Consider the following 12,611-nt stretch of genomic DNA (forward strand, 5'->3'; position numbering starts at 1 on the left):
TTATAACATCTATAAAAAATAAAAACCTTTAAAAACCCGTAACAAAAACAAAAAAAAATCAATTTCATTGAAACTTGTGTAAAAATTGAGTTAACAAAAATGGGTAGTTTCTGGTCTATTGTAACTTTTAATGCTTACACTGTAACAATGTTAGTATATACAACAACAAACACACAGAAAAACAAAAAGTAATGATTTTGTTTAAAGAAAAGACTAGATTTTTACAGTGAAAGTGATATGTGTTAGAAAGAAACAAGATGATTTCCAAAAACAAATCCTCTTGTTTGTTTACGAGGCCAATCTCCTGCAATGTCAAGCAACTTTGTTCTGCACCAAATGTCTGTCGTGGGAATGGTTTCACCTGTTATAACCACATGACATTAGTAATAGAGTTTCAATAAATTGGTGGTAAAAAAAACCAGAAGTATATGGTTCAGTGAAGGTACCAATCTGTAAGTATTACGCTTGATCAATCTACTAACGTCAATGAAGTCCAAAAGCGCCTGCAGTTGAAAACCATTATAAGCATACTGTGTTGTTGACAGGTGAACAGAAACGCATAAGAAAGTACCTGAAGATTGTGGGATTTCATGAACCGGCAGGCAAGGCGGTTTCCACTTGGCATACGTATGACAATGGGTGACAGTATTTTCATCATCCATGGCTGAATCTGGAGGCAATGATGCTTCTTTTTCAGTCAATTGCTTCTCAAGTTCCTTAATGACCACACAAAAAGGAGAAACATAAACACTTGAGTTCTGTTCTTCAACGGTGGGTACTGAATTGAGTTGAAATTAACATTAGAATCCAGGTTTTTTTAAATAACCAACCTGTTTCTCCCACATCCGGCGCTGAGCGTCTACTGAAGGCAAAGGCGTGTGAGGAGCCAGGGTTCCTGATCGGTATCTGCTTTCAGGAACTTGACCAATCATTGTTGCCTCTTGTAAAGTAGACCACTATAAGCACATCAAGGAAGCATATTATTAGCCAACATTAAGCTGATTAGAGTTATTCTGTTCCGTGTGGCACATAGAAATTAAGACAGGAGGATTTGTGAATGCCTCATCTAAATCAGAAGCATTGATCAGACGCGGAGCAGCAGGAAAACCTCTGGACATACTATCTTCATCATCGGGTTTACTGTGGTAGGATGTGTTTCTTGCTTCCACACTAGATTAACATGCAACGAAACACAACCAAAGAGTGTGAAGCTTTGCATGGTAGCAAAAACAAAAATCATTACTCCAAAAGACACGAGTGAAAAAAGATATGGGCATACCCACTACTTGAATATCTCATCTGCCGTTGCTCTACATTGGATCCCTCATAACCTTCAGATCTTAATTCTCCAATCCTACTAGCTTTCTCACGCAACTGTTTCTCTTTCTCGGCTGTCTGCGATATTTCGAGTTAGATATGAACAAAGTAAACACAAAACGCACGGCTAGAGAAAAGAAGAACAAACCTCCAAGGACAGAGAGATAGCATGAGCAAGGTAGGGATCTTGTAGGTGAGACTTTCTATGTCCAGCAAGAGCGTCTTGTCCTCCCTATAGCAATCCCATTGCACAAGACACTTTGCTTAGATACTATGGATACTCGGTAGAATCTCTCAATCATAACTCCAAAAACTGAGCTATCTTTTTTCCTCAAAGCATAATACCTTTATTCCCTCTTCAAGATCATTGATGGCGTGTAGCGAAGTGTGGATGGGTGGTACACTTGGTGTATGTACATGACGTGCAAATGGCTCATATCCAAAAAACTCAGCTGCATCTTCCTCGAAACGAATTACCTTCATTTCTTCTTCAAGACCATCAAATTCGTGAAGCAAAATGTTGCTGGGGAGAACTCTTGGTGTATGGCCACGGCGTCCAAATGCATCATACCTCATTTCTAATGGAGCTTCCACTAAATCTCGTGGCCCTGTTGTACGACCAACTAGATAGTTGCTAGAAATTGCGCTGAGATCATCAGCAAAAGAAATAATCCTTCTACTAGAATCAGTAAGGTGTTCCCTAGGAAAATTTTCTTCTTGTACTGGTGGAATCGACTCGTCTTCAGACTCTGGACTAGAACATCCACTCGCACTAGCCAAGAACGAAACAAATAAACAAAGATTTCAAAAGCAATCTTATTGTGATCACTACATCAATAAGATCCAGAGATATACAAGAAAGCTTCAAAAGTGTTAAAGGTGATTACATGTTTGCACAATCTTCTAAACGGTAATGCGCATCAAGAGCTGCATTGAGATTCCCTCCACTTTGCTGATCACAAAAACCAAAAACAAAAAAACTCACAGAAATCAGAAATCTTGGACTCAGTTACGTTAACCCAATTGAAAGAAAGCTACGATTCCGTAACTCCCAGAAAACCCCAATTGAGAGAAACTCCGATTCCGTAAAACCCCAAAAAACCCTAATTAAGGAACAATCGAAAGAAAGCTCCGATTTCGTAAATCCCAGAAAACCCCCATTGGGAGAAAACTCCGATTCCGTAAATCCCCAAAAACCCTAATTAAAGAACAATCGATGAATGAGGAGAAATAGAGAAATGAACCAGGATTTTATGAGCAGCATATTCTTCTTCAGTGCGTCTGATTCTCGCGAAGGTAAGGATCATCAGTGAATCAAGACTCGCCATTGATGAACCAGCGAAGATATCTTCTTCCTCCATCTTGGGAAGAGAGAGAAACAGAGAGGGAGTGAAATACAACGGGTACTTTTATTCGCAATCTGTGATATGTAAAAAAAAACTAATGGGCTTTATTAACGAATTTAATGGGCTTTTTAATAAAGACCTAATATGGGGATAGCCGGAGGGGTAAACCGAACACCAAAACGAAATATTTAAACCAAAACCGAACCGGAATTTATTTGAAGATTCTTAGAGATATATTTTAGAATCAAATGGTAATGAATTCATGACTTTTTTATATATATCTAAACATCTTAATATACAGATTTTTTTCTTTTCATTTATTAATATTTGAACTTTTTGGGTTTAACATATTATAAATTTGCCTTTATGTGTTTACATAAATATTTTATCCTATATTTATCTTGATTTTACAATTTTTTCTTTTTTGAATATGAATATCCATAAATATTTTGTTTATACAAATTTAATAGAAAAATTAATACTTTTATCTTTTTACAAATTATTAAAAACTTTAAAGTTGGCAGATTGATTGTCTCTAAAAAAACTTCTCAACACATTAGACATGTTATATCACAATTTGTGAATCGTGATTCTCTGCTACATAAAATGTTTCAATTTTGTAGATCTTAGAATCTACTTTTCTAAAACTTTTGGGAAATTGATTATGGTGAATACACTTTGATATATTTGTTGAACTTGCTAATCAAGTGTTATATATGTGTACATAAGGGTGTGTGTACTGAACCCCTTACGCATCATCACGATTCTCTCTAGCTTGCTCTTATTCTTATTAGTAAAAACTAGTATAAAATAATACTAACTTTGTTATTAAGTTTTTTTTCTTTCTTCGTATGGACACTTTATTTAAGGAGATAAACTCTAAAGCTAATAAAGCTAGGACGAATGTGGACTATTTTTATACAGCTTACATGAAAGCCACTAACTCGGATTTGGCAGATGAAGCATTCTTAACCGTTACTAATCCGATCATCTCACATATGGGGAATATCATCAATACAACAAAACACATTGCATATTGCTTACAAGTTCTACGAAACACAAATTCAGGCCTAAATTTTCTTCGAAATCTTAATGCGATCGATGAGATGGCAGTTGATGTTTGGGAAAAATCAAAAGTTGCACTGAATGTAATGCGGAAAGCAATTATTGATGCAAAAGAGAGAAAAAAAAAAGCAAGAGAAGAAGCAATAAAAGAAGATGAAGCGCAAAAACGAGCAAGACATGAAGAAAGCAAGGAACGAACCAAGAGAGTGCAGTTTACACTACTATCGTAGTTGAGTTAATATGCATACTAGTATTTAGCAAAGCAAAGCATGATATATGTTCCCAATGTTAGCTTCAAAACTAAAAACATTTGATTGTTTTTTTTAAGAAAGAAAGACATATTAAAACCCCCATTAAAAAATCATAATATATGAAAAATGATTATTTATTTTTACATTGAAGAGTTGTTCTTCAAACAAACACCAAACGAAACCGAAATACATCAAACCAAACCGAAACAAAGAAGTGCATCAAACCGAAACATAGAAGTGCATCAAGCGAAAGCCAAAACCGAAATACATTAAATAAAATATTAGATGCATGCAATCCTCGGAAGAATTATAATAGATTGAAAAAATGTTTTGAAAAAAAAAATGAAAAAACAGAACAGAAATAGAAGAAATACATTAAGCTAACCAAAATCAGACCGAATCATAAAACCGATCGAACCGGAATCAAACAGTTAACCAGATTGGTGACCCTTCCCTAAAGCCTAAAAAACGATACGCCGTCGTTTTGGTCTGAGTCGTTCTCTTCACTCGCCGGAGAGAGAGAGAGAGAGTGAAGAAGAAAGAAAAGACGACGGAGAGAAATGGCGGAGGAGCAGAATAAGAAGCCATGCCGATTCTGGATTTGGGCCTCAGCTTCCGTAGTTTTCCGATTAATCTTGATCTCCTTCCCGGGAAATCTCAATCTCTCTTCACGTCCGGAGGTCTCTACTCCTCTCACCAGCATTCGCCGCCGTATTAACTCTCTCTCTCTCTCTCTCTCTGACTCATTCCTCATTATCTCTCTAAGATTTCGAATTCAGCTCACATTTCTTCCTTTTGTGTGTGAAATTTTCAGTTGCTGAAGGTTATTGGTTGAAGCAGGCGTCGATGTCACCATACGCAGGTCTATCTTTTAAGATTTTGATCCTCTGTAGTTTTGGATTCTAAAATCTATTGGAAGCTGAGATTTTTTTACTTGTGGTATGAGCAGGATCAATGTATCATGGCTCACCATTGCTGCTCTCGGTTCTTGGACCTCTCACGGTTCAGAGGTAGTGACTGTAATCGATTTTCGATTATTAGGTTTTGTGATTTGTTGAACTTGAACCATATCAAGACATGATTTTTTGTTCCTTTCGAGGTTAATTGGATAACAAGTTTGGGTTTTTGCAGGATTAAAGGGCAACCAAGTCATCTCCTGTGCAGGTACTTTTCGATGTCCCTACAATTCTGTGATCACATGTTGTTTCTTGATTCTCAGATTTGAAGTAGTTTAAAATCTTAGGTAGGATAGATTGTGAGTATAGATCTTGGTAAGCTATTTCTCTATGAGGCCAAGCGATGTGAATATGGAAAAGAGATGATCTTTCAATGTTTTACAATTCATCAAGAGCTTCATAGGCATGAGTTTGATACCAACATTCTCTTGGGGTACAGCTTGGTCTTTGTTATTGCAGATATATTAAGTGCAATGCTTCTTCGAGGTATTGGTCAGAAACTCCAGATGGCTTATGGATTGAATGCGAGGCTACTTGGCTTTTTTATGGATAAAGGTAAAGTTAAGTCATTTTTGAATTCAATGTATCATCTATCTTATTTTTTACAGTCTTAGTTTCTTTCTGCGCATTGAGACTGGAGTAGAGAGTAATTCTCTTTTTTTTTTTTCAACTGTAACTATTTACTTGAAGACGAAGATTGATCTCTCCCTTTTTCGTTGTCTTCTCAGTGATCCTACCTTGTGGTGATATTGCTGCTCTTGTGTATTTTTGGAATCCATTTACGATAGTTTCTTGTGTGGGTTTATCAACTTCTCCAATTGAAAACCTGGCCGTCATACTGGCGCTTTTTGGAGCAGTTACTCGTAAGAAGATGATGATATTTGCATATTGATATTTTTCAATCGTTTCTTGACATTCTATAACCGATGTTTTCTACCTATGCAGGACGAGTTCCTCTGGCTGCATTTGGCTTCGTCATGGCCACACATTTATCTCTTTACCCTGCCACTCTTGCAATACCAGTATGTATCATTTCTTGTTTTATTTATTTCACGGTTCTCAAATTAAACAGATTATAATTGCTCTTGTGTATTTGGCACAGATAATTATTATATTGAGATATGGTTTGGATGCTCCTCCTATAAAATTGTTCCTTCAGACCAGAAGTGTAGAAAATGAGAAGAGTTCAACCTCTACTGTTTCTAAGCAAGCCAAGTCGAAACAAACTACGCACCTTCCGTTCTTATGGAAAACAGTTGCGCACTTCTTGTTCTGGGTACTTCTGTGGTCGCTTTATGTACTGGTTTTATGCGCCTTATCACTGAATAAATATGGTGGGCTTGAGGAAATGTTCAAGAGGTACCCCCTAACATTGAAATTTAATTCATACCGCGCTATATGATTAGTTTCTGTTAGCCATATATAGAACAAAGAAAAGTATTCTCTATAAGTTAGATACCAATTTATATGATTATTATTCAAGAACTTGCAACATAATCGTTAAGCATTTTGACGTTTGTGTATCTTTGCCTCCTGTTATAGGACGTATGGCTTCATTCTCAGTATTGAAGATCTTTCACCAAATATTGGAGTCTTTTGGTAAGTATCATAAAGCCATATCATCAGTGGTGGATAAAAAATCCCTTCTAATACATTATTCGTTTTAAATCTCACTTTCAGGTACTTCTTTGCAGAAGTCTTCGACTTCTTCAGAAACTTTTTCCTGATAGTTTTCCACGTAAATGTTCTGTTTATGTTACTCCCCTTAGTCATACGTTTGAAACATCGGCCCTGCTTCCTGGCTTTCGTATACTTAGCGATCTCCTCGATTCTTAAATCTTACCCTTCAGTAAGTACTTGATTTCACTGTTAACTAGATATTATGTTTTTGGTCTCTTTTTGGAGGAATTGTACTAAAGAATGTTAACAATGAGTGAGTTAAATCATTTGACTGAACCTCCTAGGTTGGAGATTCTGCTTTATACTTGAGCTTATGGGCATTGTTTGTCAATGAGTTAGTAGGTAAAAGCAAATACTTCATATTCCACTTTGCATTGTTTAGCCTTGGCATATAAACTCTGTCTTTTGTTTTGCATAGATATGAAGTTCTCGTTTTTCCTCTTCTGTGGATATCTTGGGATTTCTCTCCTCAGCCCAGTGATGCACAATCTCTGGATATGGCGGGTAAGCTCAACTCAAATCTATAGCCCAACTCTTCACATCAGTTGCAACAAAATGTTCCAATGATCATAATTACTTTTGGTTTTTTCATTACAGGGTACAGGAAACGCAAATTTCTACTTCGGAAACGCTATTGGCTATGCGTGTTTTCAGGTAAAATATAAGCCTAAATCCATTATTCTGTTCAGTAATTTGAGTTTAGATTCATGGAGTGCACAATTAGATAGCAACCAGTAGATAATGAGATTATCAGATTTTTTTTTAATATAAATGATGTAGCTTATGGGTTTCTGTGGGGTTTTACAGATCGTTTTTGTGGTTGAGAGCGTAAGCGCAATGCTAAACCATGACAGGGCGCTGAGAAGATCTAGCTCGAACCATGGAGAAGTCAAGAGCTAAGCCATTAGAGGTCATTGAGCCACTTTTCTATTACACGTAAAGAGAAGAGTTTTTGGTCTTTCGCTTAACGTTGGCCTCATGTGATTGTTGTGAGTCGCTGCTTTTCTTTGTTTGAGAACATCATATAAATGACTAATCTCCAGTGCCTTGCGCTTAAAGTAACAATTAATTTGCACTTTGTACCGAGACAAAAGTCTGAGAAGTGTCGGTCTGAATAAATTAATAGGCACCATTCATTTGTAAAATGTGTCTTACGGAAGAAAAAAATGTAATTTTAGAGGGGTCGCTGAGAAAAGTAGGGGTGGAGGTGGACAATCAGGTTTATTGTTTGGTTTTCGGTTTGATTTCTTCGGTTTCACATAAATTAAAACCATACGGAACTGTTTGTAATCCAGTTTAGTTTCATAAAAATTGAAACTATACTCAGACGACCATTTTTGTTAGGGTATGCAATTCGGTTTACTATTTGGTATGCATTTATTGATTTTTAAAATGACAACAATGCAACAGTTAGGGATGGGCTTTCGGGTTTAAGGTTTGGTTTCACTAGTTTTTTTTGAAGTTTTTTTTGGGGGTTTTATACGATTTATAAAAACAAAAATCATATAAAACCATTTCTACTTCAGAATTGGTTTTGGTTCGGTTTGCCTAATTTTAGTTATTCATGTTGTTTTGATATACTTAAAATTTTGAAATATAAATTAGTAATTATAAGGACTTTGGTTTACTTGGTTTGAGTTCAGTTTGATTACACAAAAACCGGTTTCGGTCTGATTTCAATTATTCGGATATTAGAATAATGAAGCCACACGGTTTACTTGGTTGAGTTCAGTTTGATTACACAAAACCGGTTTCGGTTTGATTTCAATTATTCGGATATTAGAAATTTAGAACAATGAAGGCACATGGTTCAGAAATAAATTTCGATTCGGTTCAACTATTTCGATTAAGTTCAATTCGGTTTTTTTCTTTTTCTTTCTGTTTGCAGTTTTATCCCCACACCTACTAATAGCAACATTTTCTACCGAAGCAAAAGAATAGAGGAAAAAAAAGATACAATAAAACTTCTATAAATGAATAATGTCGAGATTATATAATCTTTTGTTAATTTATTCATATATGTACTGGTTTCAAAATAAAATTCCAAACCAAAAAATTATATTGATTATCGAGATATATATTAATATTTATCATTATCATACATCCGGTCAACAAAAACTAAGTTTATAGTTTTGTTGTAAAAGTTCAAACTTAGTTGCTTGAGTTATTTTATAATTCTCACAAATCGAAAAACTTGAGTGATTATATATTCTACTATATTAATTGGGAAGTACATATATAAAACTAATCTTAAAATATGTAAAAATTACATTCAATTGCCATTAGAAAATTTAATTAAGATTATTTAATTAATTAAATAAACATAATTAATTAAAAATAAAAAAATGTGACAGATCAAATATAAAAAAAATCTAGGAAACTAAAAAAATCCATTCAAATCAAAACTAATTTGTATTGGAAAAAATAAAAAATACGGTCAAAATTTCAAAAACTAAGATTTTATATCCAAGTAGACAATATAAGGTTTTGCTAAGATGACCGAATTGTGACCGAAGTGTGACCTATGTGGGTTTTTCTACTGTGCGCTGCGGCCTGAGGGATTTGCTATCGTGCACCGACCTCTACTTCACATGCGTGCGCTGTGTGCTACATTGAACACCTATCGGTTCGGATGCTCTATGCTCTCTGCATAACCTCTAGATCTCAAAGGCCCAGCCTTCCCATCTTCCACGAGTGTCTCCTTCGCTCGTGGGGTTTCCTCCGCCATTCTTTCCAGTGAAATTTTTTTGTCGCTTTCCCTCTCTCTCTACAGGCGGAGACTTTTTTGGTTCTCCACAGGTTAATACCATATACAATACCTAGGGTTTACAATTCCTATGTGTTTTTACACTAAATTTTTTAATTTATCTCTTAATCCAAAACTTATTTTTATTGAACATAACTTATAAAATAGAGGCAAACATATATTTCCTCCGTTTCATAATATAGGATGTTTTAGAGATTTATTTTTGTTTCAAAATATAACATGTTTTCAATTTTCTATGCAACTTTTAGATTAATATAATATTTGATTATTATTTATATTATGCAGTCTTGTTTATGATTAATTGGTTGAACTTTTTGAAGTAGTCAATTCTTAATTTGTGTCTTTTCACTCAAAACATCCTACATTTTGAAACAAGGGAGTATAATTTAACTTTTTAAAAATAAATTATGTAAAAATAATACTTTTTATGAAACCGAAGAAATATGACATAGCATTTTATTCATTGGGTAAAACAAAAGAGAAGAATGAAGGAGTCCATCGGTAAGGGAGAGTGAACCCAAGTATCATTCCTCTAGTTGAAACTCCAATGGAGATACTTTTATACTCACAGATCGAAAACGTGTTTTAACTACTTAAGTTATTATTTATTATTTTTTCTAAACAAGCATATCCAAAATCACCCACGTAACAAACAAATATCTCCGGTGTGAACCTTTGGGTGGGATCAACAAATACAAATATCTTAGAATTGGATTATAACTCAGATTAAAGTTTGTATTAGGTATGAGAATTTACTCATTTAGTTTGTAATAGGCATCTTGATTATTATTTTTTGAAATTGCATTTGTCAACTCTTTCCCTATTTGGGCTACCATTACCAATTATGGTGTGATATTTTTAGTTAACGTGTGTTTGACCAAAAAATAAAATTCAAAGGTCCCGTGTTATATGCAGTAAGATACATGTAAGGACTTGCCTCCTTTAGTCTCTATATAAGGAGTCATCATAAGGTTGTCGTAACATGCAACAATTTAGCGTATCTTCCCTTTAAAGATATTTTCATAGTTTTTCTACTTGTGACAAGCGTCACAACTTGGGTCTACAAATGGAGGAATCCCAAATGCAGAGGGAAGCTTCCACCAGGTTCTATGGGCTTACCACTTCTTGGTGAGACGATTTCTTTCTTCAAACCTTACACAAATTCAGACATCCAACCTTTTATCAAAGAGAGAGTTATAAAGTGAGTACATTTACTTCTTTCTTGCAGAGTTGTATATGAAAACTAAAGTGAAATCCTTACACATTTCGTGACTTGCATGCAGGTAGGGGCCAATATTCAAGACCAGTCTTGTGGGAATACCAGTTATTGTAGCAACAGACCCTGATTTTAGTTATTTTGTGCTCAACCAAGAAGGTCAATGTTTCAAGAATTGGTATCCTGACACTTTCATTGAAATCTTTGGAAAGCAGACTCTGGCAACATTACATGGGTTCCTATATAAGTACCTCAAGCACATGATCTTGAGTCTATTTGGCCATGAAAGTCGCAAGAAGATGCTTCCTGAAATTGAGCAAAATGTTTGTAAGAAGTTAGAGCTCTGGTCAACTCAAAACTCAATTGAGCTGAAAGATTCAACGGCAAGCGTAAGTTCCAAGTAACATAATTTCCACTTTTCTCTGTATCGAACTTTCCTAATTAAGTTGCTTTTCTGTTAGTTGATATTGGATCTCACCACGAAGAAGTTGATGGGCCATAGTCCAGGCAAGTCCTCAGAGAATCTAAAGGAATGCTTTGCCGCGTTTATTGATGGTTTGATCTCCTTCCCTATTAACATCCCCAGGACAGCTTATCACAAGTGCCTAAAGGTTATTATACTTAATTAGCCACAATTCATAGTGTTTCATATTCTTGTAAAACAATTCATAGTAATCATGCTTAAAATTTGGTGGCTGGTTCAGGGTAGGGAAAGGGCAATGAAAATGTTGAGGGATATGCTTCAGGAGAGATAGGAGAATCCAAGTGATTTCTTCGATTATGTCATTGAAGAGCTTAATAAAGAAGGGACACCTCTGACAGAAGAAATTGCACTAGACTTGATGTTTGTGTTGGTTTTTGCCAGCTTCGAGAAAACATCTTTTTCATTAACTTTAGCAATCAAGTTCCTCTCAGACGACCCTTCAATTTTAAAACGTCTAACGGTCAGTAAAATGAAAAACATATTCCTCTAAAATAAGCTGATGTAATTACCAAGAAGTTAAAAAGCTATTAATCTCAATCAGGAAGAGCATGAGGCAATTCTGAGAAACCGTGAAGATGCTGACTCTGGACTTACATGGAAAGAATACAAATCAATGACCTACACATTTCAGGTAGATTCATTAAGTGTGTCAATCTCCTCTAAGGTAGGTTATAATACGTTTTCTTATCTAACTAAATGTTATACTTAATGCAGTTCATTAATGAAACAGCGAGACTAGCGAATTTAGCTCCTGCAATCTTCAGAAAAGCCTTGGTAGATACCCAATATGAAGGTATGATCAACAAAGCAACAACACAAAACACTTAGATTGAATTCATTTGCTCTATATACAAATTAATCACTTTGTAAAAAATGGTTGCAGGTTATCTAATTCCAGCTGGTTGGACAGTGATGGTTTGTCCTCCAGCTATACATTTGAATCCAGAAATCTATGAAGATCCTCTTGTCTTCAATCCATCTAGATGGGAAGTGAGTTCACCAAATTCTTCTACATACATATATATATGACTTGTACTCTAAGTAACCTTAAAAAGTTTTCAAAACAAAAACTAAATCAGAGTGGTGAAATATTACAGGGATCAAAATATACAAATGCATCAAAGACATTCATGGCGTTTGGTGGTGGAATGAGATTCTGTATCGGAACTGACTTCAGCAAACTCCAAATGGCAGTTTTCCTTCATAGCTTGGTCACAAAATACAGGTTCAACAGGGCTACTACTCTTTTTTGCGATTTGAGAGAGAGTTATGCTTACTGATATTTGTAAGTTTGTTTCTTGGATATCATCAGATGGGAGGAGATCAGTGGAGGAAATATACGTCGAACTCCTGGATTGCAATTTCCAAATGGCTATCATGTTAAACTCAAGAAGAAAGAGATCTAGAGAAAAGTTAGTTTGAAGCAAAGGAAGAACAATATACAAGACCTAAGATGCATAATACAAATTGTGTTTACTATCAACCAAATTAAAGGAATTTATTTCCAATTTAAGCTCATGTTTTCCCTG

General features: G+C 35.2%; 3 protein-coding genes and 1 pseudogene across 6 annotated transcripts; 3 read left to right on the forward strand and 1 right to left on the reverse strand.

Moving 5' to 3' along the window:
* Window positions 1-50: 50 nt before the first annotated feature.
* On the reverse strand, window positions 51-2,717 carry LOC104703926 (uncharacterized). The gene is made up of 10 exons (XM_010420018.3): window positions 2,562-2,717; window positions 2,205-2,269; window positions 1,663-2,089; window positions 1,466-1,549; window positions 1,280-1,395; window positions 1,062-1,170; window positions 831-956; window positions 572-716; window positions 447-503; window positions 51-361 (listed from the first exon to the last, which is right to left on the reverse strand). Exons 1-9 carry the CDS (start codon window positions 2,676-2,678, stop codon window positions 484-486), a joined length of 1,209 nt encoding a protein of 402 aa, XP_010418320.1. The 5' UTR covers window positions 2,679-2,717; the 3' UTR covers window positions 51-361; window positions 447-483.
* Window positions 2,718-3,191: 474 nt separating this feature from the next.
* Window positions 3,192-4,122, forward strand: LOC104703927 (uncharacterized). The gene has a single exon (XM_010420019.3). It carries the CDS (start codon window positions 3,515-3,517, stop codon window positions 3,956-3,958), a length of 444 nt encoding a protein of 147 aa, XP_010418321.1. The 5' UTR covers window positions 3,192-3,514; the 3' UTR covers window positions 3,959-4,122.
* A 322-nt stretch (window positions 4,123-4,444) lies between these two features.
* On the forward strand, window positions 4,445-7,760 carry LOC104703928 (uncharacterized). Of its 4 annotated transcripts, XR_015561495.1 has the most exons (15): window positions 4,463-4,690; window positions 4,794-4,841; window positions 4,929-4,989; window positions 5,111-5,143; window positions 5,375-5,490; window positions 5,664-5,798; window positions 5,881-5,957; window positions 6,038-6,294; window positions 6,478-6,534; window positions 6,616-6,784; window positions 6,900-6,957; window positions 7,034-7,119; window positions 7,213-7,269; window positions 7,423-7,570; window positions 7,610-7,760. XR_015561495.1 is itself a non-coding variant. In XM_010420020.3 (14 exons), exons 1-14 carry the CDS (start codon window positions 4,540-4,542, stop codon window positions 7,513-7,515), a joined length of 1,398 nt encoding a protein of 465 aa, XP_010418322.1. In that variant the 5' UTR covers window positions 4,445-4,539; the 3' UTR covers window positions 7,516-7,760. The 4 variants fall into 4 exon arrangements, 2 of the variants coding, with proteins under 2 accessions (XP_010418322.1, XP_010418323.1); XM_010420020.3 differs by having other exon boundaries at window positions 4,445-4,690; window positions 7,423-7,760; XR_015561496.1 differs by lacking the exon at window positions 6,900-6,957 and having other exon boundaries at window positions 7,423-7,760.
* A 2,107-nt stretch (window positions 7,761-9,867) lies between these two features.
* Window positions 9,868-12,408, forward strand: LOC104705199 (cytochrome P450 87A3-like; annotated as a pseudogene).
* The last annotated feature ends 203 nt before the right edge of the window (window positions 12,409-12,611 follow it).

Source organism: Camelina sativa, chromosome 7, assembly GCF_030686135.1.
Source record: "Camelina sativa cultivar CO46 ecotype springtype chromosome 7, ASM3068613v1".
Taxonomy (NCBI): domain Eukaryota; kingdom Viridiplantae; phylum Streptophyta; class Magnoliopsida; order Brassicales; family Brassicaceae; genus Camelina; species Camelina sativa.